This window comes from Anoplolepis gracilipes, chromosome 13 (genome assembly GCF_047496725.1).
Source record: "Anoplolepis gracilipes chromosome 13, ASM4749672v1, whole genome shotgun sequence".
Classification (NCBI taxonomy): Eukaryota; Metazoa; Arthropoda; class Insecta; order Hymenoptera; family Formicidae; genus Anoplolepis; species Anoplolepis gracilipes.
The window spans coordinates 6,908,719-6,933,988 of NC_132982.1; the positions used below are offsets into that span (position 1 = coordinate 6,908,719).

General features: G+C 34.4%; 1 protein-coding gene across 1 annotated transcript in view; it reads left to right on the forward strand.

Moving 5' to 3' along the window:
- Dpr1 (defective proboscis extension response 1) overlaps nucleotides 1–22,287 on the forward strand; it is a 307,741-nt gene extending 285,454 nt beyond the window's left edge. Inside the window, exon 6 of the mRNA XM_072904137.1 lies at nucleotides 19,867–22,287. Within this exon, the coding sequence (XP_072760238.1) occupies nucleotides 19,867–19,970 (104 nt within the window). The 3' untranslated portion in view covers nucleotides 19,971–22,287. The remainder of the gene's footprint in view (nucleotides 1–19,866) is intronic.
- The last annotated feature ends 2,983 nt before the right edge of the window (nucleotides 22,288–25,270 follow it).

Consider the following 25,270-nt stretch of genomic DNA (forward strand, 5'->3'; position numbering starts at 1 on the left):
GGAATGTCTTCTCTTATGCGACAGAAAAAAATGTGCGAACCATTAAAAGATACATTTTTGTAAAATCGAATCATATACAGATAAATGTTCTAGTGTATTAAACTTACATAAGGTATATATTCTTTAATCGCGAAATCGCGAAGTGAAAATTATCTTTATGAATATTCGCTCGCAAGAACAATGGAGAACGCGGGTGGAGAAATAGTAGAATGTGTAAATGGAATAAAATTTTCATTTTATTACCGAGCCGAGTCTTGCAACGCGCCTTCACAGCTACAAAGAAACCGCGCGGCGAAATTTGTCCCGGAATGTATGCGCGCCTCGAAAAGCGCCGGCACTCACTTAAGCAAATTACCTTTCGTTTAATTAAAGCCTTATCCCGCAGCTAAGGTATAACGCCGCTGCCGGACACACTACCTAACATATTCCACACGGAACGAGATGTTTTCGCGCAAACTTCAAGAAGCCAGGAATAGTCAGGACGGTGTAATAACATTTTTCAGAAATCTCGTAAAATAATTCTCGGATAAAATTAATTATACTTCCAGCGTGTAATGCGACTAGATTGCGGCGTAGTACGTTCTTTTGTATCTGCTTAGCTTTCATCGTTTTTTCATGAGAGGGTTAAAAAGAATTTTAATCCACATCTTGCAAAATTACTTAATTCTTGGTACAGCGCTAATTTTATATTGAGATAAGTAATTATTATACTGTCGGCGTGTCATATTCGTCAAAACAAATACGTCATTTTTTAAATATAATATATTCAGAGTAGAAGATACAAGCTATTTTTATTTAAGTCAATTTCTAGTAAAAAAGCATAATTATCACTTGTGTACAAAATTATAATCGCAAATATATAACTACATTTTTAACTTTATAATCACATCAGTTCAAAATCTGCTTTTATTAAAAAATGTTTTTAAATCATTTATTTATTAAAGTTTTAATTTCGCCTGTAAACACACGTAGATCTTTATTACATTATTAGTAAAGGCGGAAAATATTACATATACATTTTTATTATATAATTTGTGATACAATTAATATTATTATTTACATTGTTTATTATTTAATCGTTATTAATTAATATTATAAAATTGACAAATAATAAATGTAGTTATATATAATAATTTATTGGATATATATATATATATATTTTCTATTTATATTTTTCTTTTTTTTTTTTATTTGAATTAGATCATTATTTCACATTACATTAATAGTAATGTAATTGTTTCAATTATTAAAAAAAGATAAAAATAATAACAATATTTTATGCATAATTTAAAATACTTATAAATGTTGTGTCTTGCGGACGCAATATCACTGCAGATCGAGAAATATCAAATCGAATCATGTCAATTCTGCAACATAATAAAATGTGAATATATTATTTATATATATTGTCTTAAAATATCCGCAACGTCAGATGAGATCAATATAAACGCCATTTTGAAAACCTTTTTTTGAAAATTCGGTCACTTGAAGCGGTTTGCGCGCACTGCGCGGCTGAGGCTGAACGCGATCGGGAAAAAAGGACGAGCTCACACGTTATCGCTCGCAAACATATTCGACATTCGATGGTTTCGCAATCCTCGTGGACGAACGATCGCACTCTGGACGAGCTTTACCATCTGTTCGGTTGCAACGCGAGCTGCTACATCACCGAATGGAGAAACCCCGCTGCGGCTTCTCCCTCCTCCGAAAGATTCATTCGATGCATGCGAAATTGCGCCGTCGCGCACGAAACGGAACGGTTCGCGACGATTTTATTACACGGCACTAAAAATCCGATAGATTACCTTTACAAAGTTACCGATCGAAATCGGTGTCTTTTACAACGCGAATAGCGAACCGTCCTAAAAGCACAGCGTTCTAGTTGCAACATTAATCGCGACATCGAAGAAACTAGTTCATCAATATTAAATTCAATTTTTACTATTTGAAAGTCAAATAAAAATCTTTTTTTTTTTTTTTTTTTATTAATTATTCATGAAAAAAATAATAATTTAGAAAGATGGAATAATAACGGTTGTACATTTTTTTATTACTTGTGAAACAATGTGGATAAATGTAAGTATAAAATTAGGTTTCGCGAAAGCGTATATACATATAGGATTATTTTAACTCTCAAAGTGCATCAAAGGATTAATTTTACCGTCGCACACTCGTGAACTCGTACATTTAGTTAATCCGTGGAAAGACTGTTCGCTTCACAAAAGGCGTTGATTCACGCTGCGAAGGTAATTTTGAGATTTGTCTCAGAAATTACACAGTAAAAGAGAAAGGATTCGACGATTCTCTAAAATGGTTGAAACAAATTTAGCGAAAAATTGCGACCGGCTGTTATGGCACAGCCGCGATGGAGAAAATTCGTTTCGGAAACTTCGACTTCCGTTAATTTCACCGATGATCCTGACAGAGCTAAACTCGTCGCACGGTGGAAACTTTTTCCACCGAAAAGACGATCTTGCAGCCATTAATCGAACTGAGGAGAATGTGAAATCTTTCGATTCCAGGAGTTGGCTAAGTTATATATCGCGCGATGTCGCAATTCTAAAGACTAGAAAAATGGAAACATTAAATATGCAAATATTCAAAGGTCAAATATAATACATTCGAGATTACAAGCACAGAAACGCGGATGCAAAACAATGAGGAATAATTCGCATTAGGATAGAAGAACTTACAGATATGTCAGATATGTCAGAGATTTCAATTATATAAACGTCGCCTAAAGTCCACCTCAAAGAGATCGGATTGCGTTAATATCTCTTCATTTCTAGAATTCCGCAAGTGATTAAAACGCTTATATCAAAATGCGCTATCGTGATGAATCGAAATCCTCACGTATGTAGCTACCCGGATAATTGGTTTGCGAAACAGACAGGATGGGAAGGAAGCAAGTGGCAGCGAAGGGAAGTAAAGGGCGAAATTCCACGTGGAACGGCTTTCATTAGAAAGACGTAGACTGAAAACGAGTAAGTTCTCATAATACAATCGAGATTCAAGGGATCGAACCCTCTCGTCACGAAATTATCTGGATGTGTACAACTCGTAGGATTCTATCGTGCAAGATTTCTCTTCCAGAAGCATCTTTCTTTCTCTCTATACGTGCTCGCCTCGTCTACTCTTGTCTACTGATTTGATTTCGATATCCCTCTGTCCCCTTTTGGGAATTCGTTCACGTAGGCGTTTCCAGGTGTTTGTTTTCTACGAAAGGAAAAGAAATGACGGCGAAATCGTTTCACCCTTTGTATCTCGTCCCGTAGATTATAGAAACGAAATTACGCGCCGACTTGCCCCATCGATATAATCTAATACTTCAATGTTGTAAAGTGTCTGTCGTAATACGCTTTCATCGTTAAAGTACATTAGTCTATATTAGTAGTTTGATGCAATAATCCCTTATTTTTTATTGACCTATTTTGTTTGTTACATTTAAAATAATTATTACTTGACTTTTTTTAAATATATACAATATGTTCTCGTATTTTATAAAAATTCTACAAAGAAACAATGGTCAGAAATATTAGTTATTTTAATATTAGCTGTCCTTTTTCCTTGATTAATTAAAAATTTCTGCATGTTTGTGAGAACATTAATTAATATTGAAATCATCTGTAGTCTTTATATTTACTTTGTATATTTCTCTGATTGAAAAAACAGAAAATCAGATAAATTTCTGTTAAAACTTTATGTAATAAAAACAATTTATAACACAGGCCGATCAAGGTAATCCCAAAGATTTTTGCATCTTAAAGAAAAATAGACTGATCAATAAATTGGAAAATATTCCATGTACCTGTGCTAAACTTTTGATATTTTTAATGTATGCTGATAGCTGTAGTTTCCGAGAATTTAATTTTAAAATATTTGTATAAAAACATAAAACATATATCTAAAGTTGTACTGATTTATTTATTTAGATTTAAATTATTGAATCACGTACACAAAGTTGTATGAAAAGAGTGGAGAAAAAAAAATATTCAATCATATAAAATCATTGACTAACAAAACTAAATAAAACTAAACAAATATGGTGCATCAACGGTATCTATAAGGCATTTTCAGGGCGATAAAAATGTTTTACATGTTTTTTTCTTTTAATAATATATCACGTTACACTGGTGCACCGCGATACCGCAAAGGGTTAAAGGCTATAAAACGTTTAATAGAGATATACGAACTATTTATTTATTTATCGTATGTAAAAGCAATTTGGGTAGACTTTTTCACCCTGAATTCGAATGGCACTGAGCAAATTGACATATCGCTTTTCGTTTTAGAGTGATTTTAACCTAAAAGTGATTAAAAATTGACACATTCAGGTGAGGATATTTTGGATATCTGACGTGATGAAATATTTTTGACAGCGAATTTGGTTTTAGCGCGTTAAAAATCTGCAGGATTATCTACAACGATCTGGTAGTTAAAATTGATATCGACCTGTGTAATTTTACGATACGTATAATGCGTGTCCTATTGTGCTCATACAATTTTAAAATAAAAATTTTTTGACAGATATCTTAATAAGCTTTAAAGAGTTATATATGTAAAAGAAGAAAAATATTTGTGTTTTATAGATTTTATGCATATTTTTTTAGAAGCTACATTTTGTACTTACTACGCAAAAAAGTTTCACGTAGAAGCTGTAAGCTTCTCAGACCGCCATGAGCGTCTTGTGTGTGCATGGATCTCTTTAATGTTATCGTGACTCTTTTCATTTCTTCTTTTTCACTTTTCCATTAAGAAAGTTTTAAGATTTAATTCTTTGCTTTCCCGAAAAAGTCCAGCGGAAAAAGATCGGCGCAAGAATGGCGGGGAGGAAACCGCCCCTTCGCCCCTTCATTTTCTTTGCGGAAGCTTTATTTAAATCTCCAGCGCAACTTCGCTAATTTCTCCCAACCGTCGCTCAATAGTAGCCTGTTTACTTGGTCTTGCTTCCGATATCCTGTCGATTTCCCAGGAGCATCCGGCACTGACGTACGCGATCGCTCTTTAAAAACCACCGCCGCATAAAAAAGAATCGATCGGAAAGTTTCCCGCCGAATCACAGATTCGCTCCCAGACGATGGGGTATGGTACCTAAAACTCCTAGTTAAGCTGATTACGTATACAGGATGATTCGTCACTACTACAAAACTACTTTAACAGCGGATTTCCTGGTGAATTTGTAACTGATGTTTCAATTGCAAATTTTTTATTTTTTCTTGATTTTACTTTTTTTTTTTTTTTTTTTTTTTTTTTTTTTTAATATATATATATAAATAGAAGGTATTATTGATGAAATAATTTGAGTGAAATTTCAAGTTTTGCTTCTCAACTAGACGAGGTATATAGAATGTTCAACGTGGTGTAATCGTAAATTAGTATCATACTTGTTTCACACGAATCACTTTCCGCAGAGTTACAGCACGCACGTGACAGTTCGTCGCCTGAAAGCTCTCATTTATCTTTAGGTATTTGGCGACGTAGACGTGCCAGTAAAATGCCTCGCCAAAGAGAAACGAGGGGGGAGAGGGATGAAATTGGGTATTACGTTACTCTTACAATTAATTCTCATACATATATCTTTAAGTGAATTTTTAACACACGTTTTTGAACATCACTATGACAACAATTGAGAATTTTATTATTTCTCTGATAATATTTGAAACGAAATTTTAAATAAAGTTAAGAATTCTCATCGTTTTCTCTTATAAGAACGGCAATTTAAGAACTCTAAAGGGCCGTCTACAATAGGCGTTGTAAGTCGTAAGAAATTAACCAATCACAATTAAATTTAGAGAAGAATAATCGAATCAGATTGATTAATTTCTTAGGACTTACGGTTCTATTGTAGCCCAGGTCTTAAACTCCGCGGAGTTTACTTAATACGCTACCAGGGAACAAAAGGTTAATATCCCAATTGTGATCCGCACTTTACATCAGCACTTTAAGCCTCTGGCTTTTATATCGATCGAACGACGCCTCGAAAACTATTTAGCGTTACTTCGGCATCGAAGAGATTTTGACAGGTTATCGATTTCCTTCATAGAGTTTTACCGACGGTGTAGCTGCTAAGCAAAATAGAGCGAGAACGCTGATACGCAACAAAACTACACGCCAACACTGCGCTCCTCGTTCGCGACCAAGCTAAGATCCTCTTGATTTATGGGATACTTGCAGCAAGTCAAGATCGCCTTGATTTATGGAACATTTCAGCAGTGGTCGCGCGCGTGCGCGTCGACGTTTACACGCGTCACGAACCTGAAGTTGATTATCGAGTAATAAAACACATTTCAGTTATGAAATTTCGCAAAATAATATATTGCGTCGCGTCTATGTTTATTTTGAAACTACGTCGAAACGCGAACACACAAGTTCGATAGTAGGTACGTCGTTATTTTTCCATAGTACGCTGCGTTTGAAAGTCATCTTTGAATTTGCAAGAAGGTGGATGGTGTGAAATATCGAAAAGAAAAATATCGAGGATGTGGCATTGGGAAAAATTTTATTTTTGTACAAAAAAAAAAGTAAATTATGAAACATAAGACATTTATTTTTAATATCGTGCATGATAATGAAAAGTTTTCAGCGTTTTTTACGTCCGTAAAATGAAAAAATTTTATATTTTCAAAAAATATGAAGAACATGAAAAGTTTCTATTACAGTAAGAGATAGTATGTTATATAATATTACGTAATAACTTTCTAACAAATACTTTTTCTTACGTACATCGTATCCAAAAGTTTTAAATAAAACTTACGTCATAAAAAAACTTAAAATTCTATGCGTACAGATATTCCAAAAATATTCAGGTATATAAAAGAAGACACTTAACTATCACAACTTCGCACATAACAAAGCTAATCATATAACTGCTATAATTATCAAGTGATGGTTTAGTAATTATTACAAACATTTATATGAAAAGCATATTCTTTTCATTTTGTCGCCGTCCATCGACTGTTGGCAACAGTCGAAAATAAGCACAAAATTTAGCTTTATTTCACTAGAGTTTGCAATATAAGCTCGCAAAAAGGATGGTACCAACATATTAAATCTCAAGATATATAAACGGCGAGATTTATTGTATGCTCTAGGTTTCCAGTCTAAAGGGTGTCCCAGGAGGAATCTGCAAAATTTTGGGAATGCGCTCTGAATAGATTTCTTGAACAAAGAAGAAGTCACATAGACAGAAATGTCAACAAAGAAAAGACTAATAGGCATTAAATAAAAATAATAATAAAAAAATTTTTTCAAACGTTTGTTACATTTTAAAAAATATTTTTATTGTTTAATATTGTTAATATAAATTTAAAAGCCATTGGCGAGACATTCCTAAATTGCAAATTGATTCATTTTCAGTATCACTATCAAACAGTAAAGGAAAAATTGGTTGTTTCAGTCGCATCGATTAAAAGCGAAACATTCCATTTCAATTTCAAATATCGCGGATCAGCAGCTGACGATGGTTGGCTTGTTCGAACGTGAAACGATAATACCGCATCGGCTTGCCCTGCCGATGATCCGCAATTTGCATAATTCCCTGCAAGACTTAATTTCCGCCATTTTACCGCCGCGAAACGAAAATCTTCTCCCGCCAGTATCGCGAGATTTCTCGCACAGATTGTCATTCTCAAAATTAGTGCCGGATTAGAAAGCTATGCAATTATCGGCCTGTATTGCTTCACATTTCAATATAACAGTCAAAAGCAAATTTCAGGTTATTGCAGCTGAAATATCATTAACGATATGGAATGCCTCTACATAGAAATATTGTATGTAATTCACGGAAATAAAATTATTTTATCGTAGTGAGAACTTGATTTACATAAATATAAATAATAATTTAAGACGCTTGATTATTGCGATAATGTTATCGCCATTACTCCGGTAAAATATTGCTTCTAAATAAATTTGATACGAATTTCAGAATTAGATTAGTTACGTGAATTATATTACTGGCATTCATTATTATTATTATTATTATTGTGACGAATCAACAATTGCAAAACGTCTATTAAGCAGGCGAATGCAAATTCACGATTAAATCACAGGTTATTTGATGTACGTACAAACGCCCGACTCAACGTTATTCATCCATTATGCAGCGCAGATTTTCGCAAGTCTCAAAATGCATTAACGGCGCTTATTGGGATGAATGAACGCTATAGTTAATATTAGTCTAAATACAGACCTGCACGTCGTAATCCTGCGCTTATCATTTATATAACTTGTTAACGCGTCATTACAAACATTACATACATAACTTTCAGAGTTCGATGATTTCTGCGACGATATTAATTTTTTATCTAATCAATTTAACGTATCTTTAGAGTAAAGAGAATCTCTCTTAAACATAACCAGCATATTATTACTGAAAAACAATAAAGTGTGTCATTTCGAGGAAATTAACATTTCTATTATTTATGTGTGTGTATGCATGTGTAGATTTTATATATTTATTGTTGTTGATTATTTCATAGAGCGCGATTTCAGTTTACCATACGTGTTTATTGATGCCGAGATATTCCATGCACACGAGCTCGGTACATATGTGAAACATACACAACAAACATGTATGTATGTACACACACACAAAGGACACGATTATCGCTGTAAAGGCGTCCACGTGTATTTATGACCGAATTAACCCGCGGAAATACCAAGTGCAGTGGCATAAATGTGGTCTCATAAATACGAGCGAACGGCTACGTTTACGTATAAAATCGCGGCGCGCGATATCGCCGAAAGATCGGTCGTCGCCAATTTATGGACTTCTCATTTATATGGCACTTGTAAAAACGCTGAGCCGATCTAAATTGTAGTAGCGAACGCGAGAGTGTCGGTCGGCAAAGTAACCGGGTGCTATACCTACTTTTTACTACGGGTACTTTCATTCTGCAAACGCACTGGCTGATATAATATAAATTTTCTTCCTTTAAGAAACACGAAAATGCACTTTCCAACTTTTTCCATAGATTCCAAAAATGTTTTTGGTTCTATCGCTTAATTTCTTAGTTCTGACAGTAGGCGCCACATTTCGCGACGCGACGATGCTAAAATTCGTAACACTTTTGGATATTTAGACATTTATAAGGCATGTATATCATATAAGACAGTGATATAAGACAGTAAATACTCAATCATATTTAGATTTGCGAAATTATGCATGATGAAGAAATGAGAGATTGCATTTTCTAATTTTAATGAAACGCACACCGTAATCGCGTTACGCTTACATTTTAATTTATGCACGAATAGCGGACATTCTGTATCACTTTATTACGCTGAAGATGAAAAATAAATGAAAATTCGCTTTATTATAATATTACTCGTTAATGCAACGTGGTCGTGTTTCATTATCCACGCCGCTTGGTATATTTTTTAATCGAGGTTACTATCCAAACTGGGAGAGAAGAGAGTGGAGATTGCTTCAAAATTGGATTATAGATAGTTTTTCAGGAGCAAACGAGATTGCAAGGTTTTCGAAAATTAACATTTAAATGTGTAAATAACTAATAAAACTCGGTATTTTTTTAGTTGACTTTAATTAAATTTTTAATTCGAATCTCTCTGTTTCTCTCTAAATTTGATTTGAATATATGATATTAAAAATTATAAACAGTAAACAATCCATTTTTTAGAAAATTTTTCTTCAGTTTAGTTCAACAAAAAATTGCATTGCGAAAAGTATTTAAGTCTTTAAGTTGTGCTTGAAATATTATGTAAATTGAAATAATACAATATTAATGTTTCTATCTTGTCAATGAATATCAATCAGATATAAAAAAAAAAATGAAAATTGCTTCAGCAAAGCGAAACGCTCTATATGCGCTGTAACTAAAACAGTGCAAGAGATAGAATTATGCTTTGCCCATGATAATCACGATGACGATATGGCTCGTCGTGAGACACAAAATAATATATCGTTACAAAAGTAGAAATAAATGTCATGATCCTTAACAGGATCTTACAATACGCATTAATTTAACACGAATTTATTATCTCAAAAATTTCACATACATAATGTATGAAAAAATCCGAATTTGAATTTTTTAATTTTCTGCACAGCTTATGTTTTTTATATACATTTAAACTTGCGCGTTATGTTAAGTATAACTAAAAAAGAAAGACGAGATCCCGAGAGACAAACAAATGATTTCCTATCAATCACATCGAAATGGACTTAATATAAAAATCTAATTGTGTACGTTGAATCTGAATTCAAATTAATAAAATATAATATTCGAACCACAAAATTGATCTCGGCCAAAGTATCGTGTGCAAGTGTGCAAATTAACCTTTGTTACACAGCGCGTGTTTCGTCGGTTATTGTTAATCATTATAATATATACGCACGTGTATAATACACATAACTCATGCAAATACATGAATATCATGAATAATTAATTCTCTCTGAATTGTCGCGAAATTAACACGGATTATAGTACATATACATATATCTGGTGTACAATATTTTCTTTTTATCAGCCCTATGATGTAACTAATTTACTACATTTAATCCATTCGATAAAACCCGCATGAAAATAACTCGTCCAGATACATGAGAGGAATAAATATTCGCTCCACTCTAATATTGCAAATATTGCAAAATTAGATTCTCTAAATATAATATCTTGTGTATCATTATTTTTTATTAATTCTATATAACGAGATGAAAACTCATCGTACTCTATTCAGTCTATCAACAAAAACAAATGAATAATTACGCTATAATGATAGCATCAAATATGGAAGATTATTTATTAAATATAATAACAAGAAATAGACAAAAAAATAAAATATAAAATTATATATGTATTTTATACCGATATTGTTTTGAAGAAGCATAACTAAAATTTCTTCACACATCTTATTGTTAGTCTAAAGTCTAAAGTATAATATCACTTCGATGTTCGTGAAAGCTCATATTTCAATTAATAATTCAATCAGAAATCATTATTGTTTTACGTGTCGCGACAATTTTGATTATTATTTTTTACCGCGAGGAGGTTCAATCTAAGATTCAATCTAGAACACTTGGCTCCGAAAAGCTCCGCGATAGCGGGTTAATTCTGCAATATCCAGCATTCATCATGATGGCGAGGTGGAAAGGCTAATTCCTGTCGATATTCTCTCTCCATTTGAATCCATTAAAACCGGTCGAACAACGTAAGATGAAGAAGCTCCAACCGATCGATTTCCTGTCGCATCTTTCTTTTTTTCCTTCTCTCCGTGACCTGATCGAGATTTGAACCGGGTCAAGTGCACTTGCATAGCGGCAAACTGCCAAACCGCGATCGCGTTCACAACTGAGAATGAAATCGAAAGACCGTTTGCCTAGTTGATCATTAGCATAGTCTATTATCGTCCATCCCTCCTTGTTCTCTCTCTCTCTCTTTCTCCCTCAAATAGACATCGTACTGCTTTTCATTGCACTCGGTACCGAAACCATAATTTGACCGAGAATCGATATATCCTGTTCGAACGACTCGGTGGAAATCGTCTTTTCTATTTATTCTATTTTTGAGATGAATGCAGGAGGGAGAAGGGCACCTGATTGCTTTTCCGATATTTATTTCAGCAGTTTCCATTAATCATAGATAAAGATCCCCCACGTGTAAAAAGTGCGGTAAAAGGAACCCGATGTAGCCGCCGATTCGTACAAAGCGTCAGATTCTTTCATAAGGATCTCAACTTTCTCTCTCTTTTAGCACAGAAAAATAAAAATTGGAATCGTGCTGAAAAACCGTGTGTGATATATCGAAAATAATTTTATGCATCGGATTTTCGCAACTGAAAAACATTTCGGGTGCGATTAATGGATTATTTAAAACGCTTTACACACATTGCTTGTAACATAAAGTTAATTTAACAACATCGGTACAGTATGTTGCGGAGAGTCACGTACATTTAATCCAAAATTAAATGTAGAGTCAACAACTGGTTTTAATCAAACTTCAAATTACAATATTGATTAAAAATGTTTAAATATAGTAATGAATAGAATGAAATAGCCTATGGAATAAAAGAAATGCAAAATTTTTAATTTAAATTTTATATTTCATATTGAGTTTAAATCAGACATAAATTATTTTTTCAACTTTAATTTTTATTATTATTTTTATGCATCTATATTTTTATTTGAAAAAAAGAAAAAAAGAATCAAGATTAAAATTAAAATTGAAAAATAAAATTTAAATAAAATATATTATGAAAAAATTTAATTTTTTAATATCTCAATTTATAAAAATTTAGATTCCGTTCTATGGAAATATAAAACATTTTTTATCATATTGTTAAGGAATTTATTTTCCCTTCTATATTTTAAAATTTTATTCGCGTACACATATAATTGCGAATTTATCATTCTTCTTTTTGAAGACAATTCCGATATCTAAAAAACTCGTTGCACAGCGAGAAAACAAACAATTTAAAGCGATTGTTTCGAACTCCATTTAAACGATTATCGTATTGCTTGTTAATTCGTGCTGAGCTATCGCATGCTAATACACGATATTTTCTCAGAGAAGCCCAATGCGTTTTCGACATCCGCGTCGTTGCTACGTATGCGCTCAGACGTAATGTACTTCATTTCGCGGTGTAATTATTGCTGGCTATAAATTGTGCGACCGCGTCAGGCGCGCGAATCAATCATCGGCTAGAAATAAAATCCGTCCGTGTTACATTCAACGAAACGAAATATAATCGGCGAGATGATTTATTACACGACACGACGAAATATTGCGATTGCAACAGTTCTTCAACGAAGCGTCGATTATCGCAAATAATACTGTTTCCGATACAATTCTTTCACAACAATTATTTGAAAACTTGGAAAACGAATCACCATAGAAGTCATTTTGAAGGAGAAATTATTGAATAGAGATATCTTCCGATATTATCTTTCAAGCGTTCTCTAGCGTTGTTTACTGTCATTCGAGATTCGAATTCAATGGTATTAATATTAAAAAAAAAAAAAAATACATGATCAAACTGTCATTTTAAATCAGAAAAAATATGAAGAAAAAAACTCGGCGCTTCGCTGAGCTGAATAAAACAAATTTCGTTATATCCTACTCTCCCTTCCTCGCGAATTGCAAGAGAAGGCGAGGGTAAACACGCGCCTTCGATATTTTCGCGAGACGATATCGCGCGAGTGAGAGGTGCGATCAAACACACGCTCTACTACCTATACCCCGATCGTGTTTATTTATTTTTTCGAGTTAACCGATTTTCATAAAGCACGCTGTTTGCACTTGGACTCCAGGAGAGCCGTGCGAAAGCGATGCGCACGTTCGGCCAATATTTGCAAGAAGCGTGTCGCGTAGCGCGTATTACGCGCAACGTCGCATAATGTTTGGTTGCGAACATTGTTCGAATACGTTCGAATAAAGGGAGGAAGGTATCGTCGGAGCTGCATTGGATGATTTTAGCGATTCCACAAGCCAGTCGACATTTAAGGGCCGCACTAGTGCCTGTCACACAGTTGCTGCTACCGCTACGGCGAACGTGCTCGTGCAAACTCCTATGACGGATGTAAGTCATGTAGCCTAGTTTCAGGTGCTATGTCAAGTTGCTCAAGTGTCTGGCTGTCGTTTTGGTCGCGTGGTTCGTAATTTTCGTACATTCCAGAATTCTCCTTCTTAGACTCTCGTCATTACGCTTAGTCTACGTTGCCCCAGTTTAGGAAAGTGATTATAAACATGATAATTTCTTTTTAATGAAATTTTTTAGACAAAATTTATGCAAAATCTTGCGCGCAATAAACGCGACGTTTTATTATATTTTGATATTATTGTATCATTGCTTTATGTAATGTAATTGACATGCTACATTACTTTATTTCTTCAGTAGACATATGAATACAGATGAAAAGAGAATTTTTCCAACTTTCTTTGACAGTAGAGAGACACGTTCTATTATTTATCGCGCATAATTCTCGACGGTTTTAAGGCTGCGTTCTGTTCATCGTCGACGCTAAAGTATCTTCGTCTTGCGAATCATGAAAAATGCAGAGGCATACATTCAAATACAGATCCGGCAACCGCGACAATGCGGGATGATTTCCTTCGAGACGAGATTTCTTTAAACCCTTTGTTACCGAGCCACGTTTATTCTTCGTTTATTCCTCTTCTTACAGGCGCAACCGTACATCTTTTACGAGCGCACCCGATATCCTTTCAAGACATGAACGAGGTAATAACGCGTGCCACGAAGAATTTAGGCCGTTTTTTCCCTTCGGAAATGCGTGCAAAAAATGCGAAGAGCCTCACGTTTCCTAGGAGCACAAACGAAAAAGACTGCCGGAACCGTAAAGTTTTTCTTGGTTTACCGCTTCTGTTCGCGGCCAAAGCATTCCGTTTTTTTTCACGCAAAGTATTTTTCAAGATTAAAGATCTCTAATTCTGTTGGGAAAAATAAACAAAAAGAAGAATCCTTTTTTATGGAGATAAAAGAAAGGACTAATAAAAAAGATTTTCAAATTTTGTTCCAGAAGTTTAATAAAAGTCTTTAACGGAACGCTGCTTTATTAAAATTTAATTATTGCATTGTTTTACTTAAAAAAAAAAAAAAATATATATATATATATATTCTAATATGCTAATTTTTTGTTAAATTTACATTGACAAGCTTATAAACAGCTTATAAATTTTCAATTTAAAAATGTATTAATGTAAATTCTTAAAAACCAAATGTTCCTTCTTACTTTTTCTCTCTAGAGTCTAGAGAATTAAATATTTATAGAAAGTGTTTACATTTGTACACATTGTTATAAAGATTACTTACATATATATTATACAAAAATTTTCGCATTATAAAATATTCTTTATATTTTCCCGTCACGTCTTGATCTTTTTTAAAGCGAGATACGTGTGAATAATATAAGTAAAGAAAATACGGCAGAGATGTTTGTTTATAATAGCAGTGTTCTCAGTTCGCTCTGAATCACAACCGTATTAGAATCAGGTATAGAAACCCGGAAATTTTTCGGTCGATCGAGCCACGCGCGTTAATTACATGCCGTTCCGTGCGCTAAAGATTACAAGGGTTTTCGCGGCAACGGTGGCGACGGGTGATACGAAAAGGGGGAGGGAGGGGAATATCGGTTGGAAATTTCGCGGTATTTCGACAGGGATCTTTCCGGTTGTTTTGGCGCAACCGCCGGGGTTGCCGTTACCACCATAATTTTCGCGGCACCTCGACTGCCTCGGTGCAACCAATTTCGACGCCACATTACCCTTTTGTGGTTATTCCGCCGCTTGCACGGCTCCACAACGAATCAGAAATCGGCACCCTCCAAGTTTCAGCACCGGTCAATTCATCCAATTCAAAGGCCGACTGCAAATTCATCATTCGATATATTTCCCGATCGAAACCGCGAGACAAAATTGAAATTCCTCGAATATTTAGGTAATCAGGAAAATATAATCAGATAAAAGGCACTAACTAACATTCCCAGAATTATATCGCCAGTCTTATAAATGATTGTTATATAATAATTGCTTTATGAGCTACTGCAGCATAGCAAAGAGTTGGGCTAAAGAATTCTTTTTTAATAAAAATTATATTAAACTTTCTTATGCATTTTATAATTTGATTGCATTTTAACAATTTTTTTTTCCCATGTTTAGTAGCTAATAAGCAAACTTTTTAATTATACAGAGTCTAATAAATATCCTTATTAATATTATTGACCATCATAACGAAGACAATCTGTTGAGCTCTATTAATACAAAAACGCGCGAGGTCATGTCTTAAAGATTTTTTCCGTAATAATAAAAAGTACAAAAATATAATAACTGCAAATATTTTAAAGCAGCTTTCAAGAAGAAATGTTATTAAGATTCTTATAGAAGCTGTCATCATAAAATTGCAGCATCGTTTGAAGATACGAAGCATAATGTATTGTCTCCGGACAATCAGAATATAACATTAAAAGCAAGCTGTAGTAGTTCCTATTGTTGTCGACCAAATACTTTACTCAGCGACTTTGTATATTAAGAACCACATATTCAGGGATTTATATTTATTATATATAAAAATTTACAATCTAATAAATCTAATAAATAAAATATTTTTTAATTTGCGCATACCTATGTATACTTTATATGCAATTTATCATCATTCAAAAGTGAAATATCATGATTTCATTGGTCCTTTTATGAGAAATATATTAAATTCATTGTAACATGATTGATAAACATTCAAAAAAAATTAGATATAATTACGTTATTAATTTTTATAAAAGTTTATTGAGAGACGTATAATTTTTTATTTTGTTAGCTCGAAACACAAAGTGAAGATATTACTTTTTAGGATCGTCCTATTATAAGAACAAAGACAAGCTTCATGCGACCCTTGCGATCCAATTTTCGAAATCCGCTGGAAACTATAATACGCGACAAAAGGAAAATTGCCCTCCCCTTCGTGAGTCCATCTGGAAATCTCATTGGGAATGAAATCGCCTTTCGAAGTATTTTCGTGGTATCGTGAACAATTCTAATCTTCATGAACAGACCTTCGTGTCGAAAAAAACGCAAGCTTATTTATTTATTTAATTTATTTAGAAAAAAATTATCAGATAATAGGTAGTAATTTTTTTTCCAAACTATTAAAAATATAAATTATTCAATTTCACAGATTGTACTGAAACTCAATTTTTTCTTATTTTATATCCACTCGATTTGAAAATATTTTTTTCGACATAAACTTTATACACATTCAAATATAAAAATATTAATTATAACAAAATAAGATTTTTTATTTTCTACTTCATTAAATATTGAAAAAATTTATATTAATAATTTAATGCGTTACTCATGTCATAATTAAAAACCTATTACAACTTCATATTGCTCTGATTTCGGTGGCGACAGTGTTTTCTCGGACAGTTTGCCGCCAAGGCTTTCGGAAGACGGAAATGGCATACGGCGGCAAGCGGAACCTGATACAAGTAACGAATGAAGTGCCGTCTTTCATCGTCAAAAAAAGCGCATTTCTTCCGGCAGTGCAAATGAGCTGCGGACCCGGCCGAAGTGCAATTATCTTGGGCGAAGTGCATGAATTTATCTCTTCTCCATGCTCGATGAATGCACGCGCCGGCTACTCCGGAAAGATAAATATTCAGATATGCATAACAGGAAGAGGAGGTAAAGGCGAGCGCGCGGCCGCGATTTGTAGACGACTCGTCGACTTATTTCTTTCACGAGGGACTCCGCGTCTGTCTCGCCCGTTAGAAGAACATTAATTTCACAAAATCGCATGTCCTCCAGCACCAAATGCACTTGCGGAAATGCAATTAAGCGAGTGTACGCCAAGAGAGAAGGAATATGAACGAATAACATGGTATTCTATTCTTCAAAGAGTCACTAATGCGTACTAAACGCGATTTAATATGACAGAGCTATTTATTAAATGTTCCGTTCCTCTAAAACGGCATATTTCGTTAAACGGGAAAATCTCCATTTTCGTGACAAGGCAATTTTTAATGCAGAATTATATAAAAAATTCTTCACTTTTTCCCCTTTCTTAATTCTTCGAAATTTATGCCGCATTACTCACATCGAAATCTCATATATATCTACCTAACATGCCTGTAGTAATCATGACTCGCTTTCTCCGTGGAGCGCGCGCTAAACGGCAATGCAAAATTCATTTACCTCGCATATTCGGCTAATTATACTTTGTCCTATTCTCTGCAGCCACCACCGGGCCGAATTCGCCTTTGCCGTGCGCGTTACGCGGATGTATTAATAACTCTCCATTATTCCGCCGTGGCACGAAATCGCCGAGTTCCGTCAAATTTCAATTCTCGATTAATTATACAGTTAATTACGCAGTTTCACGTTGCCCGCGGAGGGTTTCAACGATTCCCTCATCACTTTTATCGCAGATACTCATTGTAAATAACATGACTCTGCATTCTGATTCGATAGAATAATATACCTATAACACAAAGATATCTAAAAATGTGAAAATTACGTCTAACGATCCCTCTATATCTGAGTTTTTAACTTATTGAAAGAAAAGTTCGATTTTTTTTTCTAAATTAAATTTGCACAATTATAAACTATTTATGTATTTTGTAAAAATTCTTTGCTATAAATAACAACTAAAAAGTGAGCTAAGTGAGAATTAAAATTGCAGTATATGTATGTAGATCGAATTGTGACAAGTCAGTTCTCGAGATAATCCATCGATTATAAATGTTAAACTACTCCGAATAGTACATACACACGTATGTTATGGAATGACTGGATTAGATGCAAATGCAATTGTTATTTAGAGTACTCGCATAAAACTATATAACGAATGCGATCGTGCGGCGAGAGACAAATGAACGTATACAGTTAATAGAAACGTATACCGCGATTTGTTTCAAAAATGTGCACGTAACAGTTCGTGAATTCGCATGATGCATATTAATGCGACAGTAATCGCGCTGACACGCGCGGTGACATGGGGATTGGATAAGGCTAATGCCGGTTCATTCGGTTTCTCGCGCGACGCATCACTTTATGCATTTCTATGCAACATTGCGAATGATCGCAATTTATGATTGTTTGCTGAACAAACGTGTAGTCAGCCAAGGGATCCGCAAAGAATCCTTATCGGTTAAAATGATAAGAAGATGTGAAGTATGTAAGAATACAAGTTGATCGCTTGAGAATGGCAGCTATAACTTTCTGCAGACGCTGCAGATCAATTTTCCAAGCAATCTTATAGGTTGATCAGCCTTCAGAAATACGTCAGATCCAATATTGAATCTTGCGCTAGGGGGATAATAAGAGAAGAGAGTGCGCCCGCGTGTATATGCTACTCGTCGAGCCAAGTGAAGGCGAGAAGTCGTCGTAAACCGCCCTCACGACGCTCGTTCCAGTTCTAGAACTGTTCGCCAAGAAATCAATCGAGGGTGCGAATGCCCCGACACACGAGAAACACGCTGCCACTTCCCCTGTGCTGTACTGTTGCTATATTACGCTGACCCCAATTCTACAAATCCGTCGAGGCTCCTCGGCGCCGACATATGAAATTACGTCAAACTTGGGACTATTCCGTCTCGAAATGCCCGTTCCGTTCCTTGGAGGGAGGTTTCTTAAATAATTTATGCTCGGAGGCCCCGTATCTAGTCATGCAAATGACTAAGAAGCGGATTATGACATTACCCTTTACTACCGAGCGCTGTGTAAAATCTACACTTTTGTAACGTTTCACGTAAATACAAGTTGGAAAGTGTTTATCATGTGAATAGACGGAATCGTGTATAATTAATGCCAGGATATAAATGCAGAAATTCTAAATTATATATTTTATTTACAAGAAAATATAGATAATAAGATATATACATATATATATATATATAGAGAGAGAGAGAGAGAGAGAGAGAGAAATGAAAAATGAGAATTGTTTATTTATCATTGTATTATAATATTTACGCAATCAGTTCATGTGATAAATAAAAGTGGATTTTAGAATATATGTATATATACATAATAGGGTTTTTAACAGAATTTATATGATATTGTAAAATATTGAAGCTTTAAAACGTACATTAATACAAAAGCTCACGCGAATGGAAAATGTAGGCGATCAAAAAACCAATATTTTACAGTATGAGCCGAGTCGAATGACGGATTATATATAGTTTTGCATTTATAATAATTTTCGATTTAAGAGCCTACAACTGGCATTTTGTTTCCAGAAACACTCATATACTCATTGCCGCGAAAAATTGAAGCCCCACATCGTAATAATACAAGTACCCTGCATCGCATACTGCGTTTCCACTGCATTCCGCCGCATTCCGAGATCCCCGGAACGCTAGGAATAAAGGAGGAAGTATCCTATGAGTGCTCGTTTCTGTTTCAGGTGAACATCCGGCGGCGATGCAGCACGGAAATACGGCAGCCGGCTCGCCCAACTCCAAGACGGTACTGGTGATGCTCGCCTTCCTTCTGGGTCAGCTGAGATAATGTGCGTGTACACAAAGGTCGCTCAAAACATTACGAAATCGATGGACACGCATCGCGAGGTGATTGCCCACACATCCTTAACGTTAATTCTTTTGCACAGACCATTCTAGATTTGATCTGGAATAGTTATGTCACATTTAACGGCCGAAAGACTACATAATTACATAATGTGGTCATAGTCAGGAAATTTAAAATGAGATTTAAATTACTGCAGTGAAAAAATGAAGCTTATGATATCTGCGAAATGATATTTTTCAAACTGTGATTTTTATCTCTTTCAATTAATCGATTTTCGAAGAGAACGATATTTTAAATATGCAACTCTTATTCTCGACATTGTTAACATCATTTTTTCTGGTTTGTATTATTTTATTATAATTATTTTTTTAACCTTAATTTGTGTAATAGAAATAGAAATGCGTCGGTTAAGTATAAACTAGAATTTTTCTAATCCTGTTTTTATACATTTTGAAACGAAAATTTGAATTTGCCTCGTTATTACTTTAATTATGTCATATTTTAATGTTCTCATTGTGGCATTTATCTTGTCCTTTGTAATCTCTCACAAAAATACCCATCTCGTTTATATTAAACTTAATTGTGAGTTTGGCCGGTAGAATGAGAAATATGAAGATAATCTCCGAGAGACAGCTAGTTCTTACGTAATAAAGGGGAGACTCTGTGCCTAAGGGTTAAAAAGCGGAGTGTGAGGCAGCCGTCTACTATAACGGCGTCTCGGAACCACGGATTCTGCGCGACGAACTTTTCAGTCGACTTTTCCCCGATCATCCGAAAACTCGGAAAGAAAACGAACTCGGAGCCGAAACTTTTCATACATTTGTCGTAGCGACAGCGGCAATATATTTACAGTTGAACTGTACGTATAGAACATTAAATAGCTGCGTAATGATAACGAGCGAACCGAGACGTTTTCACTTTGCAAACGTTTTCAGTAATTGGCGTACTGCATAAATAATATTTTCAACATCAATTACGTGCAAAATTAATAATTATTACGTTGTGTTTAACGACCGTTTGCCTAAATAACAAGCAGATTTTCTCGTTTACTTTTATTAATTGACGATGTATCTGGTTCACTGAGCGCATCGTTTTTTTAATTGTGTTTTTTATTGTATTTCAGACATTCTTTTTTTATTTTTAATTGTTTTTCTTTACAATACAATTCGTAAACATATTAACAATCAAATAATAAAACAATATCAATCGCAATACAATATCGATTTAATTAATTTCAAATATCGATTTATTTACGGCAGTCATAATAATGATAAAAAAGCAACTATTGGCGTGATCCAGTATGTAGTTATTTTCTTAAGCTTCTTTTGCACTCTATATTCAAACATAGATGATCAAATAAGAATAAAAAGTCCCTATTCGCAAATAATTAATTAGCCAGGCATCTGTTTGGCTTAGCTCAAAAAATTAGTTTATGCTTCGCAATTTAGCATCGGTACGATTCACATTGTTGAGATACACGGCAGGGGTTGAAAAATGACTGGTACGACCGCAGACTGAACATAGTCTGAGGGATCTTATCATATCCACGAATGACGAAAACGAGTGTCAATATTATTCAAGAATTTCAGCGACGACGAAATCAGGATTCTTACAGTTTATAATTAAAGATGGTTTCTACGTGTCGCATGCGAGAGAAGGATTAAAAATTACATCGTCGTCGCCTGAGATTTTAGAATAATTGCGTCAAACAACGACGCAATGCAAACATAAGAATTAACGATAATGCACAGCGCGATTGTTGACGCGAAGAGACATAATCGAGCGTGAGTGTGGCTAGGAGAAAAAGGGGTAGAACAAGCAGAAATAAAACAGAATTATGTCTCGCGCCCTTTCCCGACCATAGAGAGAAAATTTGTGAGAGGAAAGTGTTAAGTGTAAAATAAATGTGTCACGAGCTAGTTTAACCGAAGGGCGATGTAATAAAAAGGGGTAGACCGATCTCTCCACCCGCGGCGAAGTACTTTCTACTTACGGCATAAGTGTTAAATGAAACTTAAAGGAAACCACACAGAGGACATACACGTATACACGCATACACACACCTTACAGATAATAGTAGAGAAATGTATGTAAACCACACACACACACATACACGCGCGTGACTTTACGATTCGTATGATTTACACCCACGACTAGTCCGAAAAAAGAAAAAAAAAACTGTGTTCCCCACCCACTCGCATCCTTCTCACGATCTGAGTTTTCACACGGTTCTCTTGCGAGAAAACACGTTCTTGTACATAATGTTTTACTCTTGTAAATAAATTATCCACACAACGTTTCCTCGATTCATTCTTGCCACGCATGTTCCGGTTAGCCAGCGACCATCTCGTATTATAATATCGAAAAACGTCATATTTTGATAGAAAGAAAAAAAGATAATTCACGTACGTAAGAAACTGTCTCCTTGTTTTAATTATGTTTTCGCATTTTTATTTCGTTATTACCTGAGACAGAGTATATAATTTTCTGATACGGAAATGTAGACTAAATTACAATATAACTTTTCGCCGATAATGGTTGGTAATTCGGCGTTAATGGCAATGGCTGCAAGAAGATGGTTCTCCAAAAGATCGATAGCCATGACCCCGATGCGTTTCCCCAAACTTTTGCCGTCGACGATATTTAAGAATCTCCGGCTTCGGCTCATGAACTCTCTCACTTGCAGACCATCCTCGCAAAATAACGATGGCGCCCGATCAATTTCCTTTAGCCGTTCAATGTCTTCGAAAAGGCACCAAAAGAAACGGGGTTCTTTTGACCTCATCAATCGAGTCGTTTACTCCGAAAATGAGAGGTAAGTGAAATTTTTCATAATTTTTTTAATAACAATCGAAAAAAAAAAAAGTTAATGGCGTTATTAATACTTTTGATATTTGATACAAAAATAGAAACATTAAACCAGAAACTCGCATGTTAATTTTAACGATGTTAATTTTACTCGAGAAATTTGAATTGGAATTCTATCCGCGATATTTGTGTTATGAACGTATTTTCATATAACATAAATAAATTAAATTATTTGTCACATATCAGCGGAGGTGATCTTGCCCAAACTTTCTATGAAACTATGAAACAGTTCAAAGTTTCTACATTCCACCGTAAGAGATCGGATGCAGCGCGATAGAATTGCAGTGGGCATGCATCGACAACGCGGCGACGCAATCAGTCCGGGGGATAGTTCGATGAATATTTATGCGCATCCCACCTATCCCTTGCCAAGCCGCGACAATCCACCGATGATATATACGGTGAATTTTTTAAGAGACCTAACCGTGCGCCGAGCCGTTTCGCACGGTTCGAATCGCGGGAGTCGTAACACCCGCGATGCATTCACGAGAGAGTAAACAGAACACAGATGCGCAAGAGAAAAGAGGAAATTAGAGACATATTTGGACCAAAAAAAAGTCTATCTCCTATTACAGAAAAAAAGTGTATGTTTCGTTAAAATCACGATTTCAATCCAGATTGAAGTAATATTTTTCACAAAAAAATAACTGGAGAGAAGAAATTTTTTTCTTTCTTTTTCTATAAGAATAAAAACTATTTTATTTAATTGAAAAAATATTTTTATTATTTGATATCGATGAAACTTTTTCAGTTTTTTGTAGTCTACTCTTTAGTATCTATCATGGGTTTTTAGATTGGCTTGTACTACAGTTGTACAAAGTTCGTGCGTGAGTTCTTAACACATTGTTTTTAGTTCCAAAGTATACTATACTTAACATTTTGTACTTTAATTGAATTATTGCTGCGCCGTTGAACTTAATTAGAATCGTCCAACCACACACGTTTGACTTTCTTTAACAAAATAACTACGTGTGCAGCGTGCATATATTCATGTATACACACGTTGACGTTTCTAGTCTCTCGCATACCAAAGAACTAACTGCTAACTATGTGCGAAACTTTGATTAGAAACGAGCGTGACTACTTGAAATTATGCAACTATGACGTCACGTTACGAAATAAACAAAAATATACGACATTTTTGTTGAAATAAATATAAAATAAATTTAATGTATGTCACAAAAATTTAAATTTTTTAAAAATACTAATAAGATAAAAGAAAACAAGATGTAGCGGAAAAAATATAAAATTTGTGTTTTTTCAAACCCAACTTTTTCGGCTTTTCACAAATCAATCAATACAATCAATATTCATTTACAAATTTCTCAATATATATATATATACTCTAATCAAAATATATAGTTAAAATATACTGTTATTTATTTTATGGATTATATAATAGTATATTTTTCACCACGAATAAAAATATTTTTGTTTATCTTAACAATTTTTCTAGATTTCTGTACACGATTTAAAGTAATGAAAAAATAATTAAAAAATCCTTAACTCGTCAAAATATCCATCATTGAAACTTGGATAACCGCATACTTATTTCATAATTTATATATAATTTATTTAACCCTACAAAAGAGTGCAATGATGCGCTTTCTACGCTTTCTCCGTAAGAGGACAATTTCCAAAAAATTCAACCGCATGCTGATTACATGCGCGTTGGTGCGCAGAAAAACCTATTACACGCTTAACGGTAAGTACGTAAAACGAGAGTATTAACGCGCATTCGCTACGCTAGAATGCGAAATTGCTCTTACATGTCGCAGCCGTATGTACGCATCATAATTAATGCACGCAGATTAGAGGATTAAACTAACTACAGTAACGGCAACTAGTAACATTTTCAACCTAGATATGCAACGCGGTCTGATGATGACACTCGGTCGGGCGTTTCGCGCGGATAATTTCTATTTATCACATAACAGCGGAGAGAAGTTTGTCCTTAGAATAATTCATTCTCTCGGATGTCGCGGCTATACTGTGCTATGTATGCATGCACATATGCAGTTTACGTCAATGTAAATTTATCATAACTATGTAACCGATCGCGAATGGTCACATAAATTAAACTACAATTTCTTTATTTTAAAAAATTTCGAAAACTTTTTTATTTATAACTATTTTTCCGAGTTGCAGATTTAGCAAAACTTTCAACTTTTACTATTTTTCGCGTATAATTATGTTAAATGTGCAATCTTTACAAATGTACGCGCAATAAAAACATCAAAATTAAAATCATCGTATTGCTAAATTAGGTCACTATATATCACAGTTTTAAATTCATATGATGTTTATTTATAAAGTTCAAAAAGCTCGTCGTAAAAGCAACTTGTGATATATATTCACAGATATGAATAATCTGATTGCAAATAAATTTGAATTACAAATTGAAATAAGTAGAA